The sequence below is a fragment of the Bufo gargarizans genome, unplaced genomic scaffold, assembly GCF_014858855.1.
Source record: "Bufo gargarizans isolate SCDJY-AF-19 unplaced genomic scaffold, ASM1485885v1 original_scaffold_1160_pilon, whole genome shotgun sequence".
In the NCBI taxonomy this organism is placed as follows: Eukaryota; Metazoa; Chordata; class Amphibia; order Anura; family Bufonidae; genus Bufo; species Bufo gargarizans.
In genome coordinates, this window is record NW_025334261.1 from 66579 (window position 1) to 89198 (window position 22620).

Here is a 22620-nt window from a genome sequence, read left to right on the forward strand (position 1 = left end):
GCTACTGAGACTGGACTTGGTGGAAGACAGGGTGGTGCTTTACCGACTGGAAGCCCTATCTGCTGCAATCCAACCGACCACCTGCTCGCACAGGGCTGACTTCAAGAGTGATCTCCTGCGCCGCCCTGCAAACTGGGACATGAAGATAGGCATGATTGTTTTTCTTGTGCTCTGGCAGCAGGCACAGTTTCAACGCGCCCAGGGCCACAGCATCTGGGTGCACCATCAGCATCATGGCCACTTCCCCGTCCCTTAATGCTCGCCTTCTTAATATTAAATGTTATAAGGGACCCTTTTTAGGAAAAATGTGGATAAATTATGGAAAAAATTAAAAAAAATTGCTAATATTTTTCCCAATATCTGGGCCTGACACACACATGCTATTGCAGCACAGATGGGACAATTCACTGCAGACACAATTTATAGGCAAAGTGTGGATAAATAATGAAAAAAATATAATTGTTTTCGCTAATATTTTTCCCAATATCTGGCCCTGACACACACACACACACACACGCTATTGCAGCACAGATGTAACAATTCACTGCAGGGACCATTTATAGGACAATTATGGAAAAATATATTTGTTGTCAGTAATATTTTCCCCAATATCTGGCCCTGACACACACACACTTTTGCAGCACAGATGTGACAATTCACAGAAGGGCTGTTTATAGGAAAATTATGTAAAAAATATATTTGTTGTCAGTAATATTTTTCCCAATATCTGGCCGTGGCACACAGAAGCTATTGTAGCACAGATGTGACAATTCACTGCAGGGACCGTTTATAGGAAAAATGTGGATAAATTATGGAAAAAATATGTTTTCGCTAATATTTTTCCCAATATCTGGCCCTGACATGCACTATTGCAGAACAAATGTAACAATTTCTGTCAGGTACCGTTTATAGGACAATTATGTAAAAAATATATTTGTTGTCAGTAATATTTTTTCCAATATCTGGGCCTGACAGACACACCCTATTGCAGCAAAATGTGACAATTCACTGCAGGGACCGTTTATAGATAAAATGTTGATAAATTATGGAAATAATATAATTGTTTTCAATAATATTCTTCCTATCTCTGCTCCTGACACACAGAAGGTATTGCTGAACAGATGTCACAAGTCACTGCAGACACCCTCTATCGAAAAAGTATTGCAAAGTATGGGAAAAAATTTTTTGCTGGATATATTATATTGCTGCCAGCCTGCCACCACACACAATAGTCCTTAAAAGGACTTTTGGGTCTTTGAAACGTTTTTCTATTGAATATATTGCGATCACACTCTCTACACTATCTGTCCCTTCTAATCGCAGCTCTCCGTGACTCACAATCAGCCGAACCCGCGTCATCGGGTGCTATATAGCACCCGATAACGTGTTCCAGCCAGCCAATCACTGTAATGCCAGTAGCCAGGTGTCAAATAGGAAATGGTAGCAAGGTGTCAAAAGGAGTGGTAATGGCACTCTGGGTCATTACATATATACCTGTACACACTTCTTCTTTTATTCCTTGTATCTGACATATCAATACACTGCTTTATATACTATATACTATATATCTGTACATACAGCGTCTATTATACCTCGTACCCGACGTAACGGTACTCTATGTGTATACTATGTGTCAGGTATAATAGATTCAGTAGGTACAGATATATGTGGACAGTCATATATTATGGTCACTGTGTGAGGTACATGAGGTTTTGGGGGTTGTAATTAAGGTTACGGTCAGGGTTAGGGCACATAAAGAGAATAGGGGAGGGCAGTCTATACTTACCTGTTCCGGCACAATCCCACAATGCAGCGATGCAGACCTGGCCTCCTCTGGCGGGTCTGCTCCTGTGGAATGTTGCATGCGACGCGAGTGCTTGCACACCCTACCTCACATCGATGCTCCGGGAATAGGATGGCAGGGAACCAGTGGTTCACTTGTCCCGCCAGCACTTCTGCATGGTTACTTGTACCTGCATCCAGTGGACACAGATACAATTGAGTTCAGGGGCCGCACAGAAACCGGCCGCCTTAAACATTTACCAGCCCAGGGGGGTATGTGTACCCTTACCCCCCGGCCCAGCTCGCCCCTGTGGTAGATATTGTTTACTGCGGTATATTGACTGCTGGTACAAATTGGTGTGTACAGTATATTGACTGCTGGTAGATATTGGTATGTGCTGTATATTCACTGCTGGTAGGTATTGGTGTGTACAGTATACTGACTGTTGGTAGATATCGGTATGTGCTGTATATTCACTGCTGGTAGGTAGGTATTGGCGTGTGCGGTATACTGACTGTTGGTAGATATCGGTATGTGCGGTATATTGAATGCTTGAACATAGTGGTGTATGTGGTACATTGACTGCTTGTAGATATTAGTATGTGCGGTATATTGACTGCTGGAATATATTGGCATGTGTAGTATATTTGTAGTGTCCCACTAGGTAGGAGTGGGCACTACACAAGGGTCAATTGGGTAGCGTGTACTTGTACTCACAAGGGACAGTGATATTGTATTGATCTATGCATTTAATGTAATTTACTGTGTGTTTTACATGCAATGGTTTTCCCTGTTATATGCTTTGCAGGCCTAGTGGGGTGTAATTTAGCATTCCAGACACTAGAGGGAGATAGGGAGCCCCTAGTATAAATGTCCAGGCCCAGACAGGGAGTGGTCAGGTCATAGTCAGGAGTCTGTGGAGACAGAAGTGAGAAGGCACCAGCCCAAGATATGCTGAGGGCCTCCTCCTGACATGCAGCTGGATAGTCCTGGTTTCTAGCTGCACCAGGAGGCTAGATGGAGTACAGCCTGCTTGGAGATCGTGTGTATTCCAGGGGACTAGAGGAGTTACCTCGTCAGCCTGAAGCTCCTGAGGCTAAGGATAGCTCAGTTGAGATACCCCAGTGGTAGGACAGCACCTCCTGGGAGCAACCTGCAGTCACCTGTCAGCGGAAGCAGAGAGATACAGCTAGGAAGCAAAGGTATTTGTAACCTTAAGCAAGCGCTAATACTGGAGGAAGGAATTCTTACCAAGGATTTAAGCCAGCAAATAGGCATCCGGGCCTTGGGATCCAGCCAGCTAGAATAGCTGTGGGGATAGAGCAGCATAGCACTGCCAAGCATTAATTATAGACCCTCCACGTATCTTGCAAGATTGCAAGCTACTGTGATATCAACCTGCTGTGATATCAACCTGCTGTGATATCAACCTGCTGTGCTTTTGGAACTGTAAAGGACTGTATTAACCTCTTCTGTACTTGATGTATAAAGTTGGACTGTTAAGTAAAGCAACGTTTGGTTCACTATACCACCTGTGTACCTCACTTATTCCAACTATAAATCGATGTGCCACCGTCACAGGCAGTGGCATCACGAACCTTAAAGGGACCTTGCCCCAGGCACTCAAAATACCCGTAACATCCAGGGCACCTCATCCACCATCAGGCCTGGTCCCTACATACAGAGTGTGCCCCAGAGGAACCGTGTCTACCTCTCCTTCACTGCCACATGCCTGCCCTGTGTTCTCCAATACAGTGAGCAACCCTCGTTTGCCCATAACCGTGACCTCACTTCGCTATACCCTGCAGGTCTGGTGTGTTGCATATTCTCTGCTGGTAGATATTAGTATGTATAGTATATTCACTGCTGGTAGATATTAGTATGTATAGTATATTCACTGCTGGTAGATATTGGTATGTGTAGTATATTCACTGCTGGTAGATATTAGTATGTATAGTATATTCACTGCTGGTAGATATTGGTATGTGTAGTATATTCACTGCTGGTAGATATTGGTATGTGCTGTATATTCACTGCTGGTAGATATTAGTATGTATAGTATATTCACTGCTGGTAGATATTGGTATGTGCTGTATATTCACTGCTGGTAGATATTAGTATGTGTAGTATATTCACTGCTGGTAGATATTGGTATGTGCTGTATATTCACTGCTGGTAGATATTGGTGTGTTTATTCACTGCCGGTATATATTTATGTGTGTGGTATATTCAGTTGGCTACTTGGCTTTTTACCTTTGGGGGTTGGGGCACCATTTCAATTTTAGCCTCAGGAAGCTGAAAAGCTAGAATCTGCCCTGCAACATCTAACCTCACGGGCACCCCAGCTACCACCAAAAAAATATATAATAAATAAGAAAATCCATATAAAAACTACATCTTTTTCCTTGGATAAAACTTTTTTCAATGGCAAAAACTTGCAAAAATAAAATCTCTTCCACGTGGTATTACCGCATCCATAACGAACCACACTACACAATTATCATGTAATTTATCCCATACAGAGAATGCTGCAAAAAACAAAAAAAAAACCTCAATGGCAGTATTGCTGATTTTTCCTACCCCCTCACAGATAGTTAGGGCTTTTGTACATGGGCGAATCCATTGCGGGAATCACGCTCGTGTGTGAGTGTGATTTACAGGAGCGGCGCAGGCATTATACTGATTTATAATGCTGTGTGCCTCTGCTTGACCTTCCTTCTACAGAATCATAAAGCTGTCAATATGATCCTGTAGCAATAAGGTCATACAGAGGCACAAAGCATTATAAATCAGTATCATGCCTGCGCTCCTGCAAGTCCAGAACGGAGGGTCACGCTCACACACAGGGCGTGATTCCCACAATTGACTCGCTCAGTTTGAAGCAGCCCTTAAAGGGAACCTGTCACTTCCAAGTGATATAAAACTGCTAGTATTACCTTATAGCAGCCCCCAGTCTGTTATTGATCATGTGTGTGAGCCAGAAATTCGACAATCCATACTTGAGAAAAACAATTTTTTATTCTCCATGAGCGATATGTTTCCTGTGAGCTTGAAGTCAAGGGGGCAGCGGCCTCCTTGCTTCAAGTCAAGTAAAGCCCGCCTCTTACCCGTCCCCTCTTGACTGTGATTTACATATTTTCTATTTGTTTGGATCGGGCAAGTCTGGCGCCTGCGCGGTGCGCCCCTTGTGACTACATAATTCAGTCTCGGGGTTCCGCAGTCAGCCGGGCATAATTTTCTCACTGCCCATGCACCGGCAAGAATCAGTGTGGGTGATCGCGCCGGCGAGGTATATTCACAGCACGAGCGTGATCACTGGCTTGAGTTCTTCTGCTCCTGCAACCAGTGATCACGCTTGCGCTGTGAATATACCTCGCCGGCGCGAGCGCACACACTGATTCTTGCCGGTGCATGGGCAGTGAGAAAATTATGCCCGGCTGACTGCGGAACCCCGAGACGGAATTATGTAGTCACAAGGGGCGCACCGCGCAGGCGCCAGACTTGCCCGATCCAAACAAATAGAAAATATGTAAATCACAATCAAGAGGGGACGGGTAAGAGGCGGGCTTTACTTGACTTCAAGCTCACAGGAAACAGAGCGCTCATGGAGATTAAAAAAGTGTTTTTCTCAAGTATGGATTATCGAACCTCTGGCTCACACACATGATCAATAACAGACTGGGGGCTGCTATAAGGTAATGCTGGCAGTTTTATATCACTTTTGGAGGTGACAGGTTCCCTTTAATAAAAGTTAATCAGTAAGTTATGTGTAACCGCAAAATGATAACATTAAAAACTAGAACTTGTCCTGCAAAATGCAGGCCCCCATATGGCTACATCAACAGAAAAATAATAAAGTTATAGTTCTTGAAAGAAAAAAAAAAAAGAAAAAAAAATATTGCTTGGTCTGTAACAGTCTGGTCACTAAGTGGTTAATGGTGATGTAACAATTGCAGCTGCTTCTGAGGATGATGTCACAACAGAGTTCTAGTCCTAAAGTTCCCATAGATGATTTATTCCCATTTTGCGCTAGATAGTTGATCGGTGTGTATCCTATCGCTCGCAATTTTTGGGCTATTTCTTTGCTTTCTGGAAATAACATCTGGACCAGGACGTTACTGTCTGACTGACAGGTAAGGCGCAGCATTTATCCGCTATAATGTCATTAGGTATAACTCTGTAGGTTACTATACGAGGTGTATACTCTCTCTGAGTCTTATATATGGCCAGATTGACTCTGGACACAAGTGATACAGTTTCTAATCACACCGATACCTCACCACAGCTCTACGCGGGAGGACTTCTCTTCATCCGGATTATCAGCAGTTGGGCTGTGATTCAGGAAAATGTCTTATAAACTGCCAAGTCCAAACTGGACCAGTGGAGCTTGTGACATATTTCCTCATTGTAGATACAGATTTCTCTAATTAATTCCTCCTCGAAACTGTGTTGGTCAATAATGTGGCAATGGAAGTTGGAGTTCGCCATTTTCATTAAAATAATAAAAAAAAACATTGTAAAGCTGAATGTAGACTCTGATGTGTGAACTAGACCTGAAAGAGGAGCAGTCAGCAGGATCAATCCAGGTATAATCCAGACATGCACAGTAAGTAGAGGCGTCCTTGAAATAATAGGGCCCTATAGCAAAACTCAGAATTGGTCCCCGTTCCCCCAAAGTACAATCATTGTAACTAGCCTCTATATTCTCATTGGAAAACTGGCATAAATGATAAATCTACCAGGGCGGGTGGCCCTGTTCTCACCATGCCAACCGTCACTACATTTAGTCGCAATGGCGTTTAAACAATGGCAAACCCACAGTTTGCCAATTTTTATAAACTAGCTTCTGGCATAGGGACCATTGTAAATGACCCCCGATGTGCTAAGCTTTCCTCCTCTTCAGCCTCTCCTTACTCCATTCCCTGGAGGAAGCATCTGGAGGAGGACAGGGACAGGATGCCCAGGGGCAGGAACGTACAATATGTTCTCCTGATCCGACTGCTGCTGGTCTAGTGTTACTGTGTCAATGCCATGGGGTGAATTTAGGTCAGAAAACAGTCATTGCCATTCAGCCCAGCCTGGCCCACTGACCTCAGGGTCCCCATAGGGACTGTGTGGTCTGCCTCCATTGATGGTACTAACCCACTGGCAGTAAGCATTTCATCAGCAGGAAAACCTAGTGAAGTGCACTGGGCAAGCGGTGATAATAGAGTCAACAATGTTTTAGTGGGCCTTACAGGGCCAGGCCAGAGGACAAGGGTCTAGGGTCTGCCCCTCGGTGCACTGAAGTCCTAATTTGCATATTGATTAAAAACGACCATATCTCTGGATCGGAGCAGCAGGTTTTAAGATATCGTTTTAATCAACAGGAGTAACACTACCAGCAGTATGCCTGTCTTATAGGCTTGATCCTGCAGACAGGTGTTTAACCCCTTCCCAAGTGAGACGAGCGGGCGCATAGGCACTGGGGGACTTCTGTTTTCTACAGCAGACACCAAGAGCTAATGTCTGCGATCGGTGATAAGATCGAACGCAGGAAATTAACCCTCAGATGCGGTGACCATGACATCTGGGGACTAAAAATCCGGGGAGCGCTGTGTGTGGCGGTCTAAGTCCTCCTGAACGATTCGATGCTGTATTTCACAATATTCACATGATGACCTCAAATAAAACACAGGAGGTCAAACACATGGGTATATATGATTCTATCTATAGGTCAGTCACGGATGGAAACGTTTATTGGGGGCAGTGAGTCCAGTGACAAAGGAACGTATAGAAGTCATTCATTTTCATTTTCTGTGAATTTCAATCACAGATGGGGTCAATAAAGGGGCCACATTTCCATGTGCTGGTGATCGGCGTCCACATTGTAAAGGGTAGTTATAGCTGAAGCTGCATCTCCTATAGATTGCTGTTTCCACCATTTCTGATGATGTCATCTGGTCGGTCATTTACCACAGTTATGGCCATTTACAGGGACAGATTGTCAGACCAGTTATCGGGATTGTGTGATAAATGTGTTTTGTAAAAATGCTGCCGATTGAGTGATGCCACATTTATGCCACACAAGTCATCAGCGTCTGTCAGCAGCACAGCTCTGTGTGTGACCAGGGATCTGCCACCGACAGATAATGAATCTGTATGGGGATGAGCGATGGTGGTAATGATTGTTCACCCCCGTACACAGGGAGGATTGCTGCCTGTAAGGCTACTTTCACACTGGTGTTTTGGCTTTCCGTTTGTGGGATCCGTTCAGGGCTCTCACCAGCGGCCCAAAACGGATCAGTTTTGCCCTAATGCATTCTGAATGGAAAAGGATCCGCTCAGAATTCATCAGTTTGCCTCCGTTCAGTCTCCATTCTGCTGTCCATCTGATGAAACTGAGCCAAACGGATCCGTCCTGACACACAATGTAAGTCAATGGGGACGGATCCGTTTTCTATGACACAATCTGGCACAATAGAAAACGGATCCGTCCTCTATTGACTTTCAATAGAATTCAAGACAGATCCGTCTTGGCTATGTTAATTAAAGATAATACAGATCCGTTCTGAACGGATGCAGACGTTTGTATTATCTGAACGGATCCGTCTGTGCAGATCCATGACTGATCCGCACCAAACGCGAGTGTGAAAGTAGCCTAACTGCAGCTGAACCAGAGGGCAGATTATTGCTGCTGGATGATGGTCGGGAAATATTTGCTTCTTCCTTTGTTTTAGACTTTTTTAGTTTTGCATATGGCGTCTTGTTTTGTTTAGTTCACTGTTTGAATACTTTATAATATATGAATAATTCTTTATTTTCTTAGTTATTATGAAGACTTTAAGAAGTCAGAATTTTTCCACTGAGGTAAACTGCTTTATCTTACCCTTCTGTCTATGTACTAGTGGCTTATATACCGTGTCTGTGTATAATCCGCACATCTCTGGTATATACCGTAACCATACAATACCTACAAAAACACATGGATGCCCAGATCATTCAGAATCCAAACGATCATAAAGTATCAAAAAATCTTTATTTAATGTCATACTAATAAAAGGCTAAAAAACATACATAGAGGTCCACATTGCAAGGTGACCTGCATAAGAGGGACCACTGGAGTGAGGCTAGCGATGAGACATTAGATGTATACATAGACCAGCATAGAATAATGGCATGTCAATACCTTACTACATTTCATAGGATCAAAGTTTAAAATAGCATGTAGATACCTTCATAAGTTATATAAAGTCAACCGATGCGATCAAAGCGGTAACAGAGGCGGAAAAGCCTAAAGCAGTGACTCGCATATATAGAACAATAATATACCAATTGCTTATCTAATACATCTCTGCAACACCAGTGTCCCTCACTTATCCACTGCGTTTCGCCCAATGGCTTCGTCAGGGGAATGGCTTCAAAGCGCAGCCACTATACAACGTGCGGCGCTGTGCTTGGTACGCTGTAAGGAGGTGGCAGCACTCAATATAGCGCAGCGGCCACTTCAAACAGTTGACCGATGGAGGTGCTGGGAGATGGACCCTCACCAATCAGATGTTAATGTCCTGTCGGATAGGCCATCAATATCGAACTCTCGAGAAACCGCTTTAAGATTCTGGTTAGGACGTTTTTCATTATTTACTATAGTAAGGGATTAGTTAATGAGGTATTATGGTGACATGTTGGCCGGGACATGCAGCAATGTTCCTGCTAGATTATCCATTCGTCCGATTTCTATCTATGGATCATTAGCTGGTAAAATGATCAATATCAAAACTTTAAGATCCTGGTTACTATGTTTTTTATTTTCTATAATACGGGATTAGTTATTATCTATATGTTTAATGGTTTAGCAGGATCCGGTATTGTATGTACTGCCCTCTCTATAACATCTCTTCTACACCAGCCCTCTGTAATGTTCATGTGTCACATGTGACAAACTACAGGAGTGTTTTCTGATTTTTACCTCTTCTCCTCTGTCTTCACTATAGGACGATATGACGAGGTCTTCAACTCCGATGTCCTCAAAAAGTGAGACCAGCATCCACAATTATGCTGAGGTATTTTCTATAGATATTCAGTTGTGAAGACTTCTATAAAATGTTATAGTTACCTACTGTTCTGTGTCCGGAAGAAGCAGCCATGATTTTCTAATCTCATACACGTTGTATCCCACATAAGTCATTTACGTTTCTTCTTTATCCTTCCCTTACTAATACTGACACCATACTCAGAAATGGTCATTTTTATATAATATTCTTTCATCTTGTCTTCACAGATTATGACAGAATTCCCTGAACTACCAGGCTACTGGTTTGAATGTAGAGTGGAGGTTAGATTTATTTTGTCTTCCATTTTACTCCAGCAGAGATCCGGATGCTTTCCGGCATCTATGCCATGAATCGTTCAGACAAAATCACGGGCATCCGGTGGTAGATGGTCGTATCCGACAATGCCAGATACTATGAGCTCCATTAGCCTGATCCTCAGATGGATCAGACTACCAGATTCCAAACCTAACTGTGAATGGGGCCTTACTAATAGAAAAGGTGATCCTACTAACTGAGGAAAAACCCTACTTATGTTCTTAGATGGTAGCCCCACAACTGTTCTGCAAGTAATGTCCCCACCTGAAGGGTCCTATAGATGTGTGGATAGATTTCATGTGCTCCAAGAACAGACTATAAGAATCTGCTTCTATTTTACTAAACTCCAACTGAAATTTCACAATTAAAAATGTAAGAAATAATTCCCTATAGAATTAGCAGAACATGAAATGCCGGTCATAGTGAACACCACTTTATAACTGATAAGAATTATCTTCTAAGAAGGGGCTCAAGGGATTTACCAGACCCCTATATGTGTCTGTGTTATTAAAGGGTGGAGAAGAATATCTGATGTAAAACTTTTATACTTACCGCTAATTTTATTTCAGGTTCCCCCTAAAGTAACATCTCAGCTCTCACACTTTTATGACTCTGAGGTATTTCTATTTATTGATATATTAATAGATATTAGATCTAATTATCTACCTATCTATCATCTATCTGTCTGCCTTAGACTATTCTGTCTTTCTTTGCTCTCATTTTCATGTTTGATATTCAATACATTTGCTAAATGCAGCGCCCAAGGGCCGATTGGGTCCCAGTGTTTAGAAATGGAGAGTGGTGCTGTGGCCTTTATAGTTTGTGTCACGGTGCTCCTACCTGAATACTGTCGGTCCTTGGAGTTAGGCTCCGTAGCAACAAAGGAGTTGTAGTTGGTGGAATAAGTAGAGTCCAGACTTGGTAAACTTCAACGGTTGTTACTTGAATAAACGTGCAATAAACTTGTGTCCTCCAGACAATACTCGATCTTTCTCTTGGCTCCAGCAGGCTAAGGGTAAAATAGCAGGTAAACTTGTATACTTTGCTTTATGTCTCTAGTTACTGGACTTTGTAGAGGTTCTGGTACCGTTAAGTGGGGTGCCTTTTGGCTGTTGACCCCCTCATTATACTGTTTTTGAACTGCAAGGAGTCAGGGAGCTTACCAAAATCTGCTCCTCCTAGAAGACTTCTGCTGCAGGAGGGAACAACGTTCCGCTCACTGCTTCATGTCTGGTTCCTTGGACTCTCAATTCAACTCCCCACAGCTTCCTGCAACTCCTCCCTTGGTAGGAAACAGGACTAGCTCACTTCTGCCTAAAAGGAGGAAGAATGGGATGGTAAGTTTCATTCTGTCCAAAGGTACTCTCTGCTAGTGATGGACGAACAACGGCCGGGACATTCACTTTAATGGCAGGCGAACCTGAAAAACCTTCAGGTCATATTTGTAGCCAGAAAACACTTACTAGAAGTACACAAATAGTCCCACAACATGTACAGTGATATACCAGAGGGGGATCATTGGCAAAAATTTCCCCCAAAAATATGTATTTTAATTAGGGGCCATTTTTATGCGTATTAAAGGGAAACTCTCAAAAATGTGCCCTGCTGGAGCATAGACATTTTTTATTTTTGGCCACGGGAGTACGGTCCCCAACAATTAGGCATTCACCTCACAGAAAAGAACTTGTCATTATGTGGCTGGAGGTAAATTAGTCTCAATTGGCTGTCCTGTCCTATCTGATGGATGTGTCATGGGTCAAAGTTCGGTGCAATGCAAAAGAATATGGCGCCCGCGAACATTGCATATGTTCAAATGTTCGGCGGATTCTTTGCTAGCCATTAGAGACAGTAGCTAGGTGTAGGAATGGTAGTGCCCCCTCTGCGGTACTACACTTACATTGTGGCCTAGGAATGAGATGAATGCAACGGTTCTTTAAAATAAACCTATGGAATTAATTCTTATCTAAATGGTTTTTCTAGTCCCTCTTTCCAGGTTGAGAGGCGGCGGTGCTTGTACTTGGCCTCTCTCTGTTATAGATTATGGGAGATATATATGGAAACAGTCATAAACAAGAGACCTCTTATCAGAATCTATTATTAATATGGGAAAAAGTTGAATTTGAGTATTATGGCGAAATGTTGGCCGGGACATGCAGCAATGTTCCTGCTAGATTATCCATTCGTCCTATTTCTATCTATGGATCATTAGATGGTAAAATGATCAATATCAAACTCTCGAAAAACCCCTTTAAGATCCTGGTTACTATGTTTTTTATTTTCTATAATACGGGATTAGTTATTATCTATATGTTTAACGGTTTAGCAGGATCCGGTATTGTATGTACTGCCCTCTCTATAACATCTCTTCTACACCAGCTCTCTGTAATGTTCATGTGTCACATGTGACAAACTAAAGGAGTGTTTTCTGATTTTTGCCTCTTCTCCTCTGTCTTCACTATAGGACGATATGACGAGGTCTTCAACTCCGATGTCCTCAAAAAGTGAGACCAGCATCCACAATTATGCTGAGGTATTTTCTATAGATATTCAGTTGTGAAGAATTCTATAAAATGTTATAGTTACCTACTGTTCTGTGTCTGGAAGAAGCAGCCATGATTTTCTAATCTCATACACGTTGTATCCCACATAAGTCATTTACGTTTCTTCTTTATCCTTCCCTTACTAATACTGACACCATACTCAGAAATGGTCATTTTTATATCATATTCTTTCATCTTGTCTTCACAGATTATGACACAATTCCCAGAGCTGCCAGGACAATGGTTTGAATGTAGAGTGGAGGTTAGATTTATTGTGTCTTGCATTTTACTTGTTAGGGTACTTTCACACTTGCGTTGTTTGATTCCGGCAGGTAGTTCAGTTACCTGATCAGGAAAACTGTGCGCAAACACATGTCATTTGCAGATTGATCATGATCCTGGTCAATCGGACAAATGCATTGCAATACGGGATCCGGTGTCTTCTGGAAAAACGGATCCGATGTTTATTATTTTTCAAATTTTTAAAGGTCTACGCACGCGCTGACCTGGAAAAAAAATCCGTTTTACTGGAACACTTGATACTGGATCTGGCATTAATACATTTCAATGGAAATTAATGACGGGCATTCAGGCAAGTGAACCGGAATTTTGGCCGGAGAAAATACCTCAGCATGCTGCGGTATTTTCTCCGTCCAAATACTCTAAGTGACTGAACTGAAGACATCCTGATGCATACTGAACGGATTGCTTTCCATTCAGAATGCATTGGGACAAAAGTGATCTGTTTTTTTTCCAGTATTGGTGTAACGGTCACGTCCACACACACACAGGGGGAAGGATAGTGACCACTGCGCTCCACCCTTACCCCTGGCCCTGCCTACTTGCCTCACAAGTCCTGATGACAGGGGACAACTGGATGAAAGTCCCTTACTTAGGATATGTGCAGGGAAGACAGACAAGACAAAATACGGAACGTGAACGGACCGGGTCAGAACCAAGAGAGCTACGCAGTACAAAGGGTTAAGCAAAGAATGGTCAGGAGAAGCCGGGGTCAAATATCAGGAGAGTAGAGAAGTAACAGAGGAGTTCGAGGTCACAATACCAGGACGAATGCGCAGTACAGGAGTAGCAGGCAAAGGATCGTCAGGGAACAGGATCAGGTGAGTATTCAGTAGTCCAACAAATAGCCAGGAACCTAGAAATTAACAGGCAACCTGTGGCCAGCAGGCTGCCTGTATTTATAGTGGGGAGTGAGGGACATGTGACGTGGACAGCTTCACATGACCGACAGATCGACCAGTTGAGCACCGAGTCATCAGCTCGGCGCTCAAGGCAGACCTAGGAGCAGGAAGCCTCCCAGCTAGCAACGCCGCCCTGGGAACGAGGTCAAACACAGATCATCGCTCCCAAAGCTAAGCAGCAGGTCTGTGGCTGATGGGAGACCGAGTGCGCCTTCGGCACCCCGTTACAATTGGGCCCCTAGGACAGAACTCAATACCGGAAAAGTTTAACGCTAGTGTGAAATTACCCTTATGTATATATGTTATAGATTTTGTTATCTTTATTCTGTTTGAAATAAGAATATTAGGCCCCATTCCCAGTTGAGTTTGGAATCCGGTAGCCTCAACCGGCTGAGTATGAATCGACCAGACAAAATCTCGGGCATCTGACAGTATACAGTCGTTTCCGACAATGCCAGATACTGTGAGCTCCGGTAGCCTGATCGTCAGATGGATCAGGCTATCAGATTCACGTAACTGTGAACGTGGCCTTACTAATAGAATAAGTGATCCTATTAACTGAAGAAAAACCCTACTTATGTTCTAAGATGGTAGCCCCACAACTCTCTTCTTCCAAGTAATGTTCCCACCCGAAGTGTTCTATAGATTTCATATCCTCCAAGAACAGACTATAAGAATCTGCTTCCACTTTTTTTTTTTTTTTTACTAAACTGAAATTTCACAAATATAAATGTAAAAAAAAATTCCTTATAGAATTAGCAGACCATGAAATGCTGGTCATAGTGAAAACCACTTTATAACTGACAAGAATTATCTTCTAAGAAGGGGCTCAAGGGATTTACCAGACCCCCGTATGTGTCTGTGTTATTAAAGGCTGGAGAAGATCTGATGTAAAACTTTTATACTTATGGATTACACTCACCGCTAATTTTATTTCAGGTTCCCCCAAAAGCAACATCCCAGCTCTCACAGTTTTACATCTCTGAGGTATCTCTATTTATCGATCTAATATCCATCAATATATCTAACTATCTGTCTATCTATCTCTCTGTCTGCCTATTTCTATTATGGATCATTAGATGGTAAAATGATCAACATCAAACTCTCGAAAAAACCCTTTAAGATTCTGGTTACTATGTTTTTTATTTTCTATAATACGGGATTAGTTATTATCTATATGTTTAACGGTTTAGCAGGATCCGGTATTGTATGTACTGCCCTCTCTATAACATCTCTTCTACACCAGCTCTCTGTAATGTTCATGTGTCACATGTGACAAACTACAGGAGTGTTTTCTGATTTTTGCCTCTTCTCCTCTGTCTTCACTATAGGACGATATGACGAGGTCTTCAACTCCGATGTCCTCAAAAAGTGAGACCAGCATCCACAATTATGCTGAGGTATTTTCTATAGATATTCAGTTGTGAAGACTTCTATAAAATGTTATAGTTACCTACTGTTCTGTGTCTGGAAGAAGCAGCCATGATTTTCTAATCTCATACACGTTGTATCCCACTTAAGTCATTTACGTTTCTTCTTTATCATTCCCTTACTAATACTGACACCATACTCAGAAATGGTCATTTTTATATCATATTCTTTCATCTTGTCTTCACAGATTATGACACAATTCCCAGAGCTGCCAGGACAATGGTTTGAATGTAGAGTGGAGGTGAGATTTATTGTGTCTTGCATTTTACTTGTTCGGGTACTTTCACACTTGCGTTGTTTGATTCCGGCAGGTAGTTCAGTTGCCTGATCAGGAAAACTGTGCGCAGACGCATGTCATTTGCAGACTGATCATGATCCTGATCAGTCAGACAAATACATTGCAATACCAGATCCATTTTTCCGGTGTCATCCGGAAAAACAGATCCGGTATTTATTATTTTTCTAAGTTTTGAAGGTCTGCGCATGCCAGACCAGACAAAATCTCGGGCATCTGGCAGTATACAGTCGTATCCGACAATGCCAGATACTGTGAGCTCCGGTAGCCTGATTGTCAGATGGATCAGGCTACCAGATTCACGTAACTGTGAACGTGGCCTTACTAATAGAATAGGTGATCCTACTAACTGAGGAAAAACCCTACTTATGTTCTTAGATGGTAGCCCCACAACTCTCTTCTTCCAAGTAATGTTCCCACCCGGAGTGTTTTATAGATTTCATATCCTCCAAGAACAGACTATAAGAATCTGCTTCCACTTTTTTTTTTTTTTGTTACTAAACTGAAATTTCACAAATATAAATGTAAGAAATAATTCCCTATAGAATTAGCAGAACATGAAATGCCGGTCATAGTGAACACCACTTTATAGCTGATAAGAATTATCTTCTAAGAAGGGGCTCAAGGGATTTACCAGACCCCCGTATGTGTCTGTGTTATTAAAGGGAGAAGAAGATCCAATGTAAAATTTTTATACTTATGGATTACACTCACCGCTAATTTTATTTCAGGTTCCCCCAAAAGCAACATCCCAGCTCTCACAGTTTTACATCTCTGAGGTATCTCTATTTATCGATCTGATATCTATTAATATATCTAACTACAGGTGAAACTCGAAAAATTTTAATATCGTGCAAAGTTCATTTATTTCAGTAATGCAACTTAAAAGATGAAACTAACATATGAGAGACTCATTACAGGCAAAGCGAGATATTTCAAGCCTTTATTTGTTATAATCTGGATGATTATGGTTTACAGCTTATGAAACCCCAAAGTCTTAATTTTGAGGTACCCTTTGCTCAGGGGGTATGGATTAATTAGCTGACTAGAGTGTGACACTTTGAGCCTAGAATATTGAATCTTTTCACAAATTTCTAATATTAAGCTGCATTACTGAAATAAATGGACTTTTGCACAATATTTTAATTTTTCGAGTTTCACCTGTATCTATCTATCTATCTATCTATCTATCTATCTATCTATCTATCTATCTATCTCTCTGACTTAGACTATTCTGTTTTTGTTTGCTCTTATTTTCTGCATGAAGAGGCTGCAGTGTTTCGTGAGCACCACAGTCTCTTCCTAGGCCATATGACATCACATTCATCGTTCACATGCCCTAGGTCAGTGATGGTGAACCTTTTAGAGACTGAGTGCCCAAACTGCAACCCAAAGGCCAGTTATCACCAAGTGCCAACCCAACAATGTAACCTGAATACCAATACATATATATCTTCTATATACTTAATCACTTAGCTATAATAGCCTGCCTACATTCAATGCGCTGCCTGTGCTGTTCAGAGTGCGCCCTGTCTAATGAAGGGCAGGAAAAGTCTAAGGCATTCTGATACACCATAGACTTTTTCCAGGGCACCCGTGCCCACAGAGAGGGCTCAGAGTGCCGCCTCTGGCACCCGTGCCATAGGTTCGCCAACACTGCCCTAGGTGCAGCTCTGTCCCATCAGGGTGATTGGGTCTGAGCTGCAATACCAAGCAGAGTGCTATCAAATGGACAGCGCTGTGCTTGGTAAAGAGCAAAGAGGCTTCGGTGCTCACTGGAACATCGGGGTCTCCTCAATCAGCTTATTGGTGGGGGTGCCAGGAGTCGGACCCCCCCACCATCTCATAACTTTCATACAGATGTCATAGATGTTACTGCAGTCCTATGTAACACCCCACGTAACACAGTGAATTATTGTGTTATGTTAGGTGTTACATAGGACTGCAGGGAACATCTACTACGTTATCTGTACACACAAAGTTTTCACTGTTATCTGGGCTGTTACAAATTTGCCAAATTTAAAATACATATAATTATAATAAAAAAGACTTTTTCCAAAGGAGCTGTCAAAAATGAAAGGTGAGATCTAATTGGTTGCTATGGGCAACAAAGCTAGTTCTATTTTACACCAGTTTACTAAACTATCTCAAAGATCCCTATAATGTCTACAGCAGTTATAATACCCCATAGAGTGCCCCAGTAATAACATCCTATATTGTGCTCCAGGTAATAATGCCTGAATAGAGTGTCCCCAAAAATAATGTCCACTAAAATGTCCTGTAATAGAAATGCCCCTAGAGCGCCTCCCCAATAGCAACGTCACCCACACTGCCCCATTTAGTAATTTCCCCCACACTGCTCCATATAGTAATTTCCCCAACACTGCCCAACACGGCTCCAGAATGAGGCGTAGCGGTATGACGTAGCGGAGTAGCTGCGTAGGCGTACCGCACGTCCGCATGGGTACCGCCCACCCGCTACCAACTCGCCTCGACTCGGCGTCTCGGCGTCCTGGCCCTCTCTCCTGCCTTGCAGCCCCCAGCGCGGTCTACTGAAATCTGACCGAGGCAGGGAAGAGGTGGAGTTGTTGAACTGCCCTGCTGTTGTGTCCTGGAGGAAGAATGTGGACTGAGGCTCATGGAGCGGCGCTCACCTGATGCCTGCCGGTGGCGGACCTAGAGGTATCGTCGGGTGCCGTCTGCTGCACGTTGGGATCGCCGACTATGGATGGCTGATGACTGAGGGGTACCTGTCATGTGGCAGTGATGCGCCGGATGTATTTGATGGCTGGCTGCTGCTGAAGACTGGTGAGATCGAGATCGCCTCTGTGTCAAGTCGCCCATTGTCATCCCTCCCTACTAACCAACGTCGCTTATTCTAACCCTGCGTGTACGGATGGCTGCCGCCTGCTTGGTCCAGTTTTGGTCTATCTGTTGATTACTGGCTATTGGGTTAGTTAGGAGCATGACTCCTGCATATACTATTGAAATGGCTATACGGGATGACCCCGTGACAACCCCCTATGAAATTGATGGTTGGTGACGGGGGGCTGGAATCCCGACACTCCTTTTGATACGTGGGTGCGAGCCAATTACGCGGTTAGCCGTTATGTGGCTCTTTCTCAAGCTCCAGTTGATGTCTATTTAACCCCTCAATGGCAGCAGCCTTTACACGCTCCCCCACGATGAATGAACATTGAATATGTGCCGTAGAAGAATCTAAAACTACAAGGAACATATAAGGGTCTATGGGGGCCTATTGCTGATACTTTCCCTTATAAAAAGCTAATAGAGGTTACCTCTACGTTATTGTGCTGAGCTTGGCCGGATCGGTTGGACTACCTCCGCGGCAATTTATATGAGGGATTACTCTCCACTACTCTGGAGTTTCCGCGATGGACACCATTCGCTGACGTCAATCTGGGGCCCTAATGGTTACCGGGCATCACCTGGGTACATGTGGTGCGCGGTGACGGTGTCCGTGACCCTTATCCACTACTACTGACTTCGCTTGTACCACTGATCTAAATGGGTGCCTTGTTCACGCTTGACATCTGTTTTCATAGTTTGCTACTGGTCAAGCTTTTGATATTTATTGATTTTTATGCCATGTAAACAAGCGCTGGTTTCATTATATATGTATATGTTTATATAGCTATACCCCCCCCCTAGATGGGTTTGTACAAATTAATGTCAGGTTTGCATATAAACTTCATTTTGCTATTTGATAGATACAACTACAAAACCAGATGCTGAAATAGTGTTGGGATATTTTCGCCAGGGGGCGGCACTGCGAGAGCATCTGCTTTTGGAATAGTATACGGTGTACCCTTGTTTGAAAGATTTGAAAATATGCCTCCTAAATATAATAGGAGATCCGGGGGTACGGGATCCCCTAGGGCGGGCGGTGGTAGCAGTCCACAGGCGAGAATGGATAAATACCTGAAATCGCCTCCACCTAAACAGAGGGGGGGGGAAAAAAATACCCGAACTGGCGGAAATACAGATAGACCCATCCGCACAGACTGAACAATGTATGAGATTTGACATTATTGAGAACAAATTAACGGACATATTATCGGTAGTGCAGACCACCAATCAATCAGTCCTAGACGTCTCCACCACCGCACAGACACTGCAGACTGAACTTACTCTCATTAGAGAAGATATGAACCAAATTAGGGCCGGCATCTCACTTGTAGAAACTGGGTTATCCAAGGTTCAAACAGAACAGCTACAGATGTCAAAAAAAATAGAAGAATTGGACAAAGAAAACAAACGGATTAATGCAAGACTAACTGATATGGAGGATAGGGCACGCCGTAACAATCTCAGAATAGTGGGCCTCCCTGAGGGGGTAGAGGGGGGGAACCCCGTGGCGTTTATGCAAAAATGGCTGATTGAAACGCTAGGATCCGGTGGAGATACTCCTGCACTATGTGTGGAGAGAGCGCATAGAATTCCTGCAAAAAAGACCCCGCCGGGTGGCCCCCCCCGAGCCATCCTAATCAGGATACTTTCCTCCAGTGATAGAGACTGGGTGCTTCGACGCAAGAGGGATCTAGCTGACACTATACTTGACGGACATTCGATACAGATATACCCCGACTTTTCCAGGGATACCCAAAGCAAGCGCAGGGAATATTTTGATATCAAGAAAAGATTACGTGAGGGAAATATTAAATATTCTATGTTATATCCCGCCAAGTTAAGAGTGGTGTATAGAGATACCGTAATGTTTTTTCATTCCCCTAGAGAAACCTTAGAATGGCTAGATTCTGTCAGGGTTTAGACGCCGGGTCTTGGTTGATGTGGCAGGAATGCCACTCAATCAAGGGGTGGGGGAATAGCGGTGGGCGGCCCATGGACGGATGGGCGAAATGTAAGAGGTTGACAACGATGCTTCGCATCAGTGAACCAGTAAGGGGGTCACCGGGGGGTGGGGGTCAAAGGGGGTGGGCGGGTAGTGGGTGGGGGGGGACCCTGGCTTGGTTGCGGTTGCCTTTGGGGGGCGACGGACGCCTCCTTTATAATTCATGATATGACTAATAATAGAGTCATGATATGGAATGTGCGTGGACTGGCTGATAGAACGAAAAGGGTAGTGGTTTTTGATTTGATTATTCGACATCTCCCTGCAATAGTAGCTCTACTAGAAACGCACGCTACACCTAATATCCCTGAATATTTAATAAAGAGATGGGCAGGGCATCAATTCCACTCTGGTTTCTCGGCATATTCCCGAGGGATCAGCGTGTATATACATCAAAGCATTGACTTTATCCTGCTTGACCAGTCGATTGATAGAGATGGGAGATATATCTTCCTCTTTGCCCAATGGAATGGCAGAAAGTGCGTCCTTGCTTTCCTGTATATCCCGCCACCGTTTACAATGACAGTCCTAAAGCAGCTGGCGCTTTTTATGCATAATATAGAGCGATCTCCGATATTAATATGCGGCGATTTTAACTGCGTGCTTGACCCGGCGCTGGATAGAATTTCAGTTGCCCGGAAAAGTGCGCAGGGAAAACATGCCTTACTTCGAGGGTTTTGTGAGGAGATAGGTTTAACAGATGTTTGGCGATGGCTCTATGGCAACAAACAGGTGTTCTCTTGCTTTAGTAAAGCGTACAGCGCTATGTCCAGGATTGATATGGCCTTGGCCAATGAGCAGATGCTTGAATCCATCTTAAAAATGACATATGAGATCCATGGCATCTCCGATCACTCACCGATTTTACTGGTGATGAAGACCGGACAACAAGCTGGGATTAGCAGATCGTTCAGATTGAATGAACACTGGCTAACCATACTAAACGACCCCGTAGGGATAGATAAAGAACTTTTACAATTTTGGCAAGAGAATATTGGTACAGCACATGTCCACTTTGTTTGGGATGCCATGAAGGCATTTATGCGCGGGCTTTATTTTTCTAGAATAAAAAAGAAAAAAAATGAATTTTTTGCGGAACAAAAAAAGTTGGAGGCAAATATTGCATACCTGGAGGGCTGTATCCGAGTACGGAACGATGCGAATATGCGCACCAAGTTAAAATCTACTAAAGACCACTATACCACCTTTATGAAGGAAAAAGCGCAGAATCAATTATTTTTTATGGGCTATAAAGATTTCTGCGAGGGTGGCACCCCGAGTAAGCTATTGGCCTCTATTATAGCGAATCAAAAACCCCCCCAAAGAATTAGACAAATACTGACGGGTGATGGGCGTAGATTGGAAAGAGGAATGGAGATGGTGGCAGAGTTTTTTAATCATTTTGACAATTTATATCGATCCGGCGTGGTAGATACAGTGACTAAAATAGATGACTTTCTAGAACAAGTCAAGATCCCGGTGCTGTCGGACTCCGACTCTGCCCCCTTGAGCGCCCCCATTTCTTTGGAGGAACTACAGGCGGCTCTGCATGAGACTCGGGGTTCTTCGGTGCCCGGATCGGATGGACTCCCATTTGGCATATATAAGCGCCATGCGGAGGTGCTTCTGCCTGGACTGTTGCAGGTCCTAAATGAGTCTAGCAAATGTGGAAAGCTGCCCCCGTCTTTGACTGAAGCAACGGTTACATTGATCCTCAAAAAAGGGAAAAAGGGCAATAAAGTTGAGGATTATCGCCCAATATCACTGCTTAATGCAGATTATAAAATAATCGCAAAAGTTCTTTCTAACAGGTTAAAAAAAGTAATAACCCGCCTGGTCCATGTAGACCAGACAGGGTTTATTCCTGGGCGACAGATACAGACCAATATACGCCGGACCATCCTTAACATTCAGATTGGAGGGGGGGAGGACCGCTCGATCCTGTCATTGGACGCCGCTAAGGCGTTCGATCGGGTCGAGTGGCCCTTCCTCTGGCGTGTTATGTATAGGATGAATCTGGGCCAGGAATTTATTGGATGGGTTAAATTGCTATATAGTGAAGCAACTGCCAGAATTAAGGTTAACGGGGTGCTCACCCCGGCTGTCTCCCTAAAGCGGGGAACACGTCAGGGATGCCCCCTCTCTCCA

At 43.4% G+C, this 22620-nt stretch overlaps 1 protein-coding gene across 1 annotated transcript in view; it reads left to right on the forward strand.

The window, feature by feature from the left end:
- The first annotated feature begins 12596 nt into the window (after positions 1 to 12596).
- LOC122923022 overlaps positions 12597 to 22620 on the forward strand; it is a 93434-nt gene continuing 83410 nt past the window's right edge. The window contains exons 1-6 of the mRNA XM_044273809.1: positions 12597 to 12661; positions 12880 to 12933; positions 14813 to 14860; positions 15205 to 15273; positions 15492 to 15545; positions 16331 to 16378. Of these exons, the coding sequence (XP_044129744.1) occupies positions 12599 to 12661; positions 12880 to 12933; positions 14813 to 14860; positions 15205 to 15273; positions 15492 to 15545; positions 16331 to 16378 (336 nt within the window). The 5' untranslated portion in view covers positions 12597 to 12598. The remainder of the gene's footprint in view (positions 12662 to 12879; positions 12934 to 14812; positions 14861 to 15204; positions 15274 to 15491; positions 15546 to 16330; positions 16379 to 22620) is intronic.